This window comes from Anguilla anguilla, chromosome 9 (genome assembly GCF_013347855.1).
Source record: "Anguilla anguilla isolate fAngAng1 chromosome 9, fAngAng1.pri, whole genome shotgun sequence".
Taxonomy (NCBI): Eukaryota; Metazoa; Chordata; class Actinopteri; order Anguilliformes; family Anguillidae; genus Anguilla; species Anguilla anguilla.
In genome coordinates, this window is record NC_049209.1 from 1,440,295 (window position 1) to 1,451,303 (window position 11,009).

At 50.9% G+C, this 11,009-nt stretch overlaps 1 protein-coding gene across 3 annotated transcripts in view; it reads right to left on the reverse strand.

Annotated features, from left to right (window-relative positions):
• si:dkeyp-23e4.3 (rho GTPase-activating protein 7) overlaps nt 1–11,009 on the reverse strand; it is a 47,961-nt gene that overhangs the window by 10,381 nt on the left and 26,571 nt on the right. For 2 of the 3 annotated variants that reach the window (XM_035434387.1, XM_035434386.1), the window contains exons 2-6: nt 3,656–3,727; nt 3,451–3,532; nt 3,280–3,343; nt 1,616–2,985; nt 508–678 (exon numbers count right to left, since the gene is read on the reverse strand). In XM_035434387.1, coding sequence (XP_035290278.1) covers nt 508–678; nt 1,616–2,985; nt 3,280–3,343; nt 3,451–3,532; nt 3,656–3,727 — 1,759 coding nt within the window. Of the gene's footprint in view, nt 1–507; nt 679–1,615; nt 2,986–3,279; nt 3,344–3,450; nt 3,533–3,655; nt 3,728–8,609; nt 8,792–11,009 lie in introns of those variants that run through there. The other variant, XM_035434388.1, reaches the window with a different exon arrangement.

Here is an 11,009-nt window from a genome sequence, read left to right on the forward strand (position 1 = left end):
AAAAGAGAAGGGAAAAACACACGCCTCACACCACAGAAGTGTCAGCACGTTCTGAGAAACGATGTTCAAATCGGTTTCACTAAACTGAGAGGTGCAGGCAGATGTGTTTTACTTTCCCCCGTCTCTAGGGGGAGCCGCTGAGGTCCTCCGCATCACGGGGTTAGTTACCGACACACACAGGACTGCGCAGTGGAGTTACGCAGCCTGGACGGACACGACACTGCCGGCCGTGAACCGCCTCCCCCGGAACGTCGCCTGTCGCTCCGATGGAAGGCCCCCGCAGTTAGTCCTCCTAAAAACACGCCGTCGTTTGATCTCTGGACCAGCCTGACTCGGCCAAAGGGCAGAATAAACCCCTAACGGACATCAGAGCAGCCAGGCCCCCCCCCTTCCTTACCAGCCCCCCCACTCTTTACCAGCTCCAGCCCCCCCCCCCCCGCCCCCCCACTCCTCCTTACCAGCCCCACCCCCCTTCCTTACCAGCCACCCTCCCCCCCCCCTCCTTACCAGCTCCAGCCCTGCTTGCTGGAGGGCGAGAACTTGTCCATGAGCGCGGTGAGTCTCAGCAGGGACAGTTTCTGCAGCAGGTTGATGTGGACCGCAGGCTGCCCCTCGATCCCAGTTGTGGGGGGGTCTGGGTGCAGCTCCTGTTCACTGGTCCAGTGGAGCCGACCCAGCCTAAAACACACAGCAGCCATGATGTTAGCTCGTCATCGCTCGCTGCGATGCTAGCTTGTTATCGCTCGCTGCGATGCTAGCTTGTTATCGCTCGCTGCAATGCTAGCTTGTTATCGCTCGCTGTGATGCTAGCTTGTTATCGCTTGCTGCGATGCTAGTTTGTTATCGCTCGCTGCAATGCTAGCTTGTTATCGCTCGCTGTGATGCTAGCTTGTTATCGTTTGCTGCGATGCTAGCTTGTTATCGCTCGCTGCGATGCTAACTTGTCACCGCTCGCTGCAATGCTAGCTTGTTATCGCTCGCTGCGATGCTAGCTTGTTATCGCTCGCTGCGATGCTAGCTTGTTATCGCTCGCTGTGATGCTAGCTTGTTATCGCTCGCTGCGATGCTAGCTCATAATCGCTCGCTGCGATGCTAACTCGTTGTCGCTCGCTGCGATGCTAGCTCATAATCGCTCGCTGCGATGCTAGCTCATAATCGCTCGCTGCGATGCTAGCTCATAATTGCTTGCTGTGATGCTAGCTCGCTATCGCTCGCTGCAATGTTAGCTCATTAGCGCTCACTGCGATCTGCTCCCAAGGCTACAGCGCTGGCCGTACTCCACAGGAAGCGGCTAACGCACGGCCCATCCACATCGCTTGCATAATTATATCATTTCCCTGCTATTCTTTGTTCTTATGAGTCAAAATCTTCACAAGATTTATGATGACAAAAAGAATGCTTGCCAGTTTCCCAATCTGCCTGTAAATATAACTGACTTTGAGGGCCATTGGGGGACAATCTGTGACAAATTAAAAATGTTTTATCGGGAGTTAAGGGGAAGTGTAATTTGTGTCAGTATTTTTAAAATGTGATTAATTCACCATAATTATGAACACAATAAAAAAGAAGAAAGAGAAAGAAAAGATGTTACTCCCAGCAGCCATTGCGGTTTTACCTTCTGTGTTGTGGAGATGGCCGCTCTCCGGAGTAGTGCTCGCTCGCGGGCTCGGGCTCGGGCTCGGACTCTTCGGGGGTTTGGTCGCAGTTCTCCCGGTCTCCGTCCGGGGGGGTGGAGCCGGCCCCCCGGTGCTTCTCGATTTCCAGGTGGATGTCCCTGGGAGAGGGCGGGCAGGGGGAGGAGCCGGAGCCGGTGTGGGCGGAGTCGGAGTCTCCGTCGTCCGACAGCTTCTCGCTCCAGGCGGTGACCAGCTGCTGCAGGCCGCTGATGCGCTCCATGACGCTGTCCAGCGCGGAGAACACGTCGTCGTCGGCGTCGGCGTCCTCCCCCCCCCTCCCCGTCCACACGGGGGGGTCGCTTACGGTGCGCCCGTGCGCCGGCCCCCCCGGGACGTTGTCGTAGACGCTGCCGCGCTTGTCGGTTGGGGACGCCAGCGGGCTGCAGACCAGGCCGCGCTCCTTCGACCCGCTGCTCAGGCACTGCCGGCCTCGGTAACCGTGGAAACTGCCCGTCCGCCAGTTGACGGAGGTGTTGTCGATGGGGCACAGGACGCTGTGGGTCAGCGCCGTGGGGAACGTCCCGGGCTTGTGGCCCGGCGGGACCTGGAAGGCCACGTGCTCCTGGCGGTGGTTCTGGTTCTGGTTCTGGTTCTGGTAGGCCTGGTCGTCCGTGTGCCGGGTCGGGCTCTGGTCGAGGGGCGGGGCCCGTTGGCGATGGCTGCGGACCCGGGTCACGGGACTGGGCGTGCTGACGGTGCTGCTGGGCAGGGAAGGGCTGGCGCTCCCGGAGCGGGGGGGGGAGGACGGGGGGCTGGCGGGCCCGTCCCGAAGCTCGGACAGGTCCAGGCAGCGCAGGCGCGCGAGCTTCTCCTCGTCGAATCCGTCCTGCAGCACCGGCCCGCTGATCAGCACCCGGGCCTTGTTGCCGTGAGACGGAGGCCTCAGCGTGCCGCCACGGAGACGCAGCTTCTCCATCTTACGCATCAGGCTCCGCCCCCTCTTCCTGGGCGGCCTGTCCGCCAGGCGCTCCTCGCTCCCCGGGCCGGGGGTGTCGCCGGGCGACGGGGGGGCGCTGAGGGACCCGTCCAGGGAGGGGGGCTGGCAGGAGGAGCGGGAGGAGCTCCGGCTGGTTTCGGGGTCCTCCGGGGTTTTCGGGGTGCCGCAGCCGCCGTTGCTCTCGCCGGAGCTGTGCGGCGAGCCGGCCTCGTCGCGGAAGGGCGGTTCCCGCGGCGACGGCGTGTCCGCGCTGGGGCTGTCGGGCGAGGGCAGGAACTCCAGGCCCTCCTGCCGGGACCAGCGCCGGGTCCCCCGCTCGAAGGCCCACCGGGCGCTGATGGCGCACGGCTCGTCCTCCTCCGAGTCTTCGCTCTGGATGGGGGGACGCGGAACAACTCTGTCCCCCAAACCAAACCTCCAAAACAACCAGCTCACCCCCTCCCAGCCTGAGTCACCCCCTCCCAGCCCGTCTCACCCCCTCCCAGTCCGGGTCACCCCCTCCCAGCCCGGCTCAGCCCCTCCCAGCCTGGCTCACCCCCTCCCAGCCTGGCTCACCCCCACCCATCCCGGCTCACCCCCTCCCAGTCCGGGTCACCCTCCGCTCTCCACACAGTTCCCAAACTTGACGGACCCGTTTCACGTCCGCGGCTCGGCGCCGGAACTTACCCTCCTCCTGGACCGGTGCGTCTCCAGCTTCATCTCCACGCACCTGTTTAAGGTGCTCAGCCTCCTGAAAGGCACAGGCGTTTAGTTAACGTGATGATGGGAAGCGCTAGCAGCTCTCATCTCTGTTCAAGCACGTGCACTCCAGGCCCCGCGATCACCAGAAGGGAATACCTGCAGAGTGAGTCTACGGCGTCTTTATCCAGGAACTGGTGGTCGCTCTTCACCCAGTCTATATCAATGGGAAACTGGGAGTCTGGAACCAACAGAAAGAGTAGATAAGAGGATAACTTTGCATTATGAACTGTGGATTATCATCCGTGTGCTTAATAAAACTTCAGTGCCTCATACACTTCTGAGATGAAAGCTGAATATTTACCTCTGAACAACTGCACGTACTGGGGGAAGCCCGCTGCTCTGAGCCAATCACACGCTTCCTTTGCTTCAATTTCTGAAACGGGCAAATAAATTAAACAGAATCAGACATAGGATAAGACATAGGACACACATACATGCGTATGTACATATGTACGCAATATTGGGCAGTTTTTCAGCTTCTTGTCCTTTTCATGTATGGTTATTCGGGGGAACCCCCACCCCTCTCCTTTACCTTTCCAGATTCCCTAAAACGCAGCACCGCCAGGAGCAGATGGTGAGACTTTATTTATTTAATTATTTATATATGTATTTATTTTTTAACGCGCCAGCGGTTGGTGAAGCCCAGCACTGGGGCAGTAGCGGCTGTCCCCTAGGCAACAGGGTCACCGGGAGACAGCCGGGGGGGGGGGGGGGGGGGGGGGGTTGGGGGGTGGGCGGCTGCACGGGGCAGATGGCTCAGAAATGTAAACAGGGATGTTTTAGCGAATGTCGTGTCGTCGGCGCGCTTCGCTGATGCGGGGGAGGGGGGGCGCGGGGGAGGGGGGCGAGGGGGGGGGTTGAGGTGGTCAGGTTCAATCCGTTACTGCCTGTACTGCATGCCTTCTGCGTTTCACACACAGGCACACGTGCTTCTGTGCCTGCTTCGCTGTTGGGGCCAGCGCACGCACACAGAGCAGACAAGCCAGCGCCAGCTGACGGAGAGACCTGAGGATCTACAGCACAGTCAGCCCTGATTTCCCCCTGTGCTTGGAGAGGGAAATCACGACCTCGGGGTAAAAGCTGGAACACGGCGTAATGCGTTTGAAGAGATTCTGAGAGTTTCTGGTGTTATTTCAGAGTAGCTGTATGTTTTCCCTGGGCCCTGACAGTCACTGTGTGCAATGAGGAGCAGTTTAGATGTTTACTGTACTTTCTGATAAGCTGCTGGCTTTGAAATGGATGGTATTGGAGTCCTTCGGGAGTTTGTGGTCTGAAGTTAAAGAATGCATTTCCTGTGTCTCCAAACCAGTCTGTACAGTGAAATTAAACCTCCAGAGGAGGTATGTGTGTTTATTACCCGATTATGTAATCTTAAAATAATATCATCTCATTTTCCACTGGAACTGTTTCCTGTGGCGGTTGTGACCTGACGCTGCTGTGCTCAAAGGAAGAACTACCAGCGTGATATAAAAGCTGATATTAATGTGAATAAACTCAAACAAAATCAATCTGTTCGTATGTGCAGCCTCTGGAAACCTAATATTGCTTCACAAGCTGCTTTGGATTTACTTGATGTGTGCAGTCGTGCTTGCAAAGTCCCCAAACATTCCTGTGCCAGTCATTATAAATCTGACTGGTTTTCAGAAAATTAAGTATCTAAAATAGCCTTCGTTGCACATAAAAACGATCTTTCCGATCGAAAACATACCCTGGAACACTGGAATGATATCAAAAAGACTCCCAGAAAGTGCACTGTCGCTTTAAAGCTATGGTATGGCGGTGTCTCGATGAATGATTTTCTGAAGGCTGGAACTGGCCGCGATGCTGAACAGAAGATTCCTGTAGTCATGCCAACGTAACGTACAGCACAGTTACATAAACGCGACCGCGCCGGTGAGCCCCGAACTGTAATCAGCCCGGCGAGGAGAGGCACTTCCTCTCCTGAGTACTTGGGGCTGGTGCGCAGGAAGTCACGCAGGAAGTCGTGCCTCCAGGCCTGGGCGCTGATGGCCGATGTGGGCCGTGATTAAACCCCCCCCCCCCCCCCCCTCAGGAGTCTCAGGAAGTTTGATCGCCGCTCAGGGCCGGGGGGGGAGTCGGTGGCAGAGCTACGTGCCGGCCAGGCTGTGCAGATCTGCCGATAGCGCAGGCGGCTTCATTAAGCAGCGACTGCACCTCCGGTGGCCCGAGCCTCTCCAGGGCGTACTGCTGACACGCTTTACAGACACACCCCAGAGCGTACTGCTAACACGCTTTACCAGAGCGTACTGCTAACACGCTTTACCAGAGCGTACTGCTAACACGCTTTACAGACACACCCCAGAGCGTACTGCTGACACGCTTTACAGACACACCCCAGAGCGTACTGCTGACACGCTTTACAGACACACCCCAGAGCGTACTGCTAACACGCTTTACAGACACACCCCAGAGCGTACTGCTAACACGCTTTACCAGAGCGTACTGCTGACACGCTTTACAGACACACCCCAGAGCGTACAGCTAACACGCTTTACAGACACACCCCAGGGCGTACTGCTTACACGCTTTACAGACACACCCCAGAGCGTACTGCTAACACGCTTTACAGACACACCCCAGAGCGTACTGCTAACACGCTTTACCAGAGCGTACTGCTCACACGCTTTACAGACACACCCCAGAGCGTACTGCTGACACGCTTTACCAGAGCGTACTGCTTACGCGCTTTACAGACACACCCCAGAGCGTACTGCCAACACGCTTTACCAGAGAGTACTGCTAACACGCTTTACCAGAGCGTACTGCTGACACACTTTACAGACACACCCCAGAGCGTACAGCTAACACGCTTTACAGACACACCCCAGAGCGTACTGCTGACACACTTTACAGACACACCCCAGAGCGTACTGCTGACACACTTTACAGACACACCCCAGAGCGTACCGCCAACACACTTTATCAGAGCATACCGCCAACACACTTTACCAGACATACCGCCAACACACTTTACCAGGGCGTACTGCTAACACGCTTTACAGACACAAACCAGAGCGTACTGCTGACACGCTTTACAGACACACCCCAGAGCGTACTGCTGACACACTTTACAGACACACCCCAGAGCGTACCGCCAACACACTTCACCAGAGCATAACGCCAACACACTTTACCAAAGCGTACCGCCAACACACTTTACCAGAGCATACCGTCAGCACACTTTACCAGAGCATACCGCCAACACACTTTACCAGAGCATACCGCCAACACACTTTACCAGAGCGTACCGCCAACACACTTTACCAGAGCGTACCGCCAACACACTTTACCAGAGCGTACCGCCAACACACTTTACCAGAGCGTACCGCCAACACACTTTACCAGAGCATACCGCCAACACACTTTACCAGAGCGTACCGCCAACACACTTTACCAGAGCGTACCGCCAACACACTTTACCATAGCATACCGCCAACACACTTTACCAGAGCGTACCGCCAACACACTTTACCAGAGCATACCGCCAACACACTTTACCAGAGCATACCGCCAACACACTTTACCAGAGCATACCGCCAATATGCTTTACAGACACCCCAGAGTGTACTGCCAACACACTTTCCTTACAGTCACCTTAGTCGTGCTCCAGTGACCGCGCTGCTACATTGGTTTCTGTGAGCAACATCTCTTAAAAAGAGTGAAGAGGAGAAAAGCATCTTCAAGGCCTCAGTGGAACTTCTTGCAGCACACCTGACTCGTTTCTAACCCTGAACGGATCCTGACAGAAACGCGACGCTCACAGAAATTCCCCCGGTGTGTGAAGGGAGGATTCAGTCTAGCGGTCAGATAAAACATCAGACAGCGCAATACTTCCATCACCTTTTTTTGTTGTTGCGATTATCAGTTATTAAAGATTCAGGCTACACAAATGCGTAAATGCTGAGGCCAGAAGTCAGACAGGCTATTCTTCGGTCTCCGAGCAAATATATGTTTGCATAGAGACAGGAGCACTGAGCTCAGAAGATATTTTACTTTTGTTTTATTTTCTGTGTTGAATTAAGCAGCACATTTAGTTTTTTTTTTTTTTTAAGTCCCACCTTGTCGGTATCCTCTAAATTCATGGAAAGCAGAAAGCGGTTTGGACGAAAGCCAGTCTATGACTCACCGACCACGGCTGGCAGAAAGCTAAGCATGACATCATCCATGTAACCGTGCATATCGCTGCGTTTGTACCCCCGGTTACCAACAACAGTCTATGCAATTCAGTCCTGACAGAAGAATCACAGGGTCCGAGCGTGACTATAATTACAGAACATCATTATCATGTTTTAATTACAGAAATTAAACGTAAAACATGTCAATTTAACAATTAGAATGGATGGAGAAAACATAGAATCATAGAAAGCATATAAATTAATCCTCTAATCATTGTTTACATATTCCTTTTTCGATAGAGTAGTTCAGTTGTCCTTTCCTTTTTAATTTTTGGCATTGTTATTGTCCCTCATTAAAGTAAAGTGCGGGAGTCTGATAAGCTTCAGTAGCAGATTTGATAACTAGCATATATATTTATATTTATTTATATATTTATATACTGTTTTCTGAAGTAGATAAGTTCCAGAACATGGTGTCAAAAAGATAAAGAGAAGACTAATGGTATAATACTACTACACTGTACCGGCTTCCACAACCACTTGCAGTAGATATTTCTTGATATTTTAACTTTCAGAGAGGAAATACTTATTTCCAGTATGTTGCATTAAGCATCAGAAGGAGATTTTAATGACCCCAACAAGATATTGTAATTTTGTCCCTTGTCCATAGTTATTTGACAATTGAAATGATAGCCGTTATCAAGACCAGCTTATGAATGAGTGTGTGAGGTAAAATACCGTAAGTGCAGAATGAGTCCTAAACCACATATAAACTCACACCACCCAAAACCCCTTGTGCAGCACCCTGGACTTCACTCTGAAATTAAATACATTCAGAATTCAGAATTTTACAAGTGCTTCTGCCCATTTAATTTCCTGTGTTATTTGAAAGGATCTCTATGTCTTGCTGCACTTATCTATGAAAATGAAAGATTTTGGGTGTAAACCAGTTACAGATCAGCATCTTTACAGATTACCTTTTTATTTACTATCATGTATCTTTATCAAAATTTGCACCATCTTGACTCCAGCATGGACATGACCGTTACTTTGATTAAATAGAAGTATCAAAGATCTTTATGAGGAAAAAAAATAAAACAAAACAGAACTTTGACTTACTTGTTATTATCATTACTGTGAAGTTGCACCTCGGGAGGAAAATAGATTAAAACATTCTTTGTACAAATAAATCTAGCAAGATATTCTTAAACAAAAACAAAAAATATGAACAGAAAAGATTAAGTGCCATAGGAGCAAACTTTATTTCTTAAGTAATCACAAATCCCAAGCCGGTCTTCTTGGGCACAATGGCATGGTAATGGAATCCATGCGAGAGAATTCCCTTTTCCCTCCGGTGGACCAGTCCAACCGCGAGGGTGGCACCTCGGAGTACGGATTTGTTAAAAGATAAAAATAAAACACCAACAGCGGTTGAATGCCATGCAACGTCTCTGTGGAAACATCTAAATAATATACCCAGAGGAGGAAAAAAAAAACACCATAAATATATTTGCCAATAAATTTGCGAAGACACAGTTCAAACAGTTAAACTAATCCCCACTCCCCCAATGAAGTGTGTGGTTTCTTCCAGGACAGTGTCCAGTTTATATTATGACCCCAGACATCTATCCCACAGACACCTGGCCTTGAAAGCAGTATCCCCTGAGGGATGACTTTCTAGTACCGCTGCTCAGCATGGAGACGAGTGGATCATCCCTGCAAGCGGCCACTTATTAAGATAAACGACTTATCATTCCCTTCCTCCAGGTCCAAGGAAGTGCAGTGTGTCAACTCACTGAAAAAAACATATAAATATAAATATGCATAAATATATATATATATAAGAAAGAATGCCTGTCTGTTATCTCTGTTGTCTGGATGTTGATGTGGATGTGCATGGATTTCAAACTGTCGTCCTTTCTGGTTGCCAGCCAATTGGGACATCAGTGACCTCAGGGCAGGGCTGCAGCTGTTCCCAGTGGGAATTTTGTGGGAATGTTGAGGGAATGCTGTGGGGATGTTGTGGGAATGTCGAGGGAATGCTGTGGGAAGGTTGTGGAAATGTTGAGGAAATGTTGTGGGAATGCTGTGGGAATGCTGCGAGAGCCAGCTGCTGTTCATCGAATATCTTTCCCATGATCACAGCTGGGAAACGCCCTCTGCCCAGTCCTGGTTCCCACAACACTAGTGTGTATTCAGGAAAGTAAATAAATTAAACAACAAGAGTGAAAAAGCCTGACCAAGTCACAGAGGACTCTGGGATTCTGTGTACTGCGTGTGTATTTATGCATGAGGTTGTGGGTTCCCGAATCTAGAGGGGGCTTTGAGCTCATAGCGCTTTTTAAGTCCTTTCACCGGTAACATCGTGGCAGGAACACAAACCCTGTTCAGTCTGCTACCTTCAGGAAGCGCATGTTTTCATAAACCACTGGCTTTTTTCCACCCTTGTTTTAGTTGCTCCTTGTGCTCTAAACAATGTTTCTTGCCATCATGTTGATCGTATGAATGAAGGATATTTAATCGTACGAACGGTCCAGATTCAGTCTGAGTGAAGGCCAGAGCATGTTCACATTTAATCTGGGCCTACTGTAAGCGGGTCCCTGTTTTATAGCGCGGCGCGTTTAACGCAGGATGAAGACCGAACGCTAACGGCTGCCCTCAAACCGCCAGGTTACTGAGGGAGCCGATCACCGCTAATAGTTTTTGACTTCAAGGCGTCATCAAGATTCATTCCTGGGATTCCCATTAGTGTTAATGAGTTCCATTTAAAACAGAGGATGTTTAATTATGGCCCCTTAGATGTGAAAACCCTGTAAGGTTTACAACTTTGTCGCATTTGCTCGCAGGTTGAGAGCCAGGAGGAGCCGCAGATGACTTCGGTTCAAGCCTCCGGAGGTAAACTGCTTATTGTTGACTTTCCAGGAAACTTTATCCGTGTCACAGGAAAAAAAGGAGCATTTTTCAGTCTCTCCAAGGTCACTCTCAGCCTTATAACTGAAGATCATACCGCACATCAGACAGCAAACCGAACAGCTTACTGCTGATTTAGAGAACCAAACACATTTTGTACTAATTCAGGTTTTGGTATTCTAAAAAATATAGTTTGAAGTTATATTTCTATGGTTTTATGTTTCTGATCTTAGGGCTTGTCATGGGTGTTATCTGTATGTATTTAAGTTAACTTGCACTAGTGCGAGTTGTAGTGCTGCTGCATCAGTATTTGCTGGTCTGGTAAAGTTGTTGGCCAGCTCAGGCAGCATTGCTCATGTTGATCAGGAGAACACACTCATAATTCTCCTGTACTGTGCTGTAGGTCTCTCTGGATAGTTCATTCTGACAAATGATCATAACATCACACACATACACCTCATTCACACACTGAACCCGTGTGGATTGTTAAAGCTGGGCATGAATTTAAACGTCCAGTGTTAAAGTTTCAATCAAACTGCAGCAGTTCAAGCAACTGTTCAACATGTAGCCTTTTTAAAAGCTGGATAAAAACAGGTCTACAGCACGTCC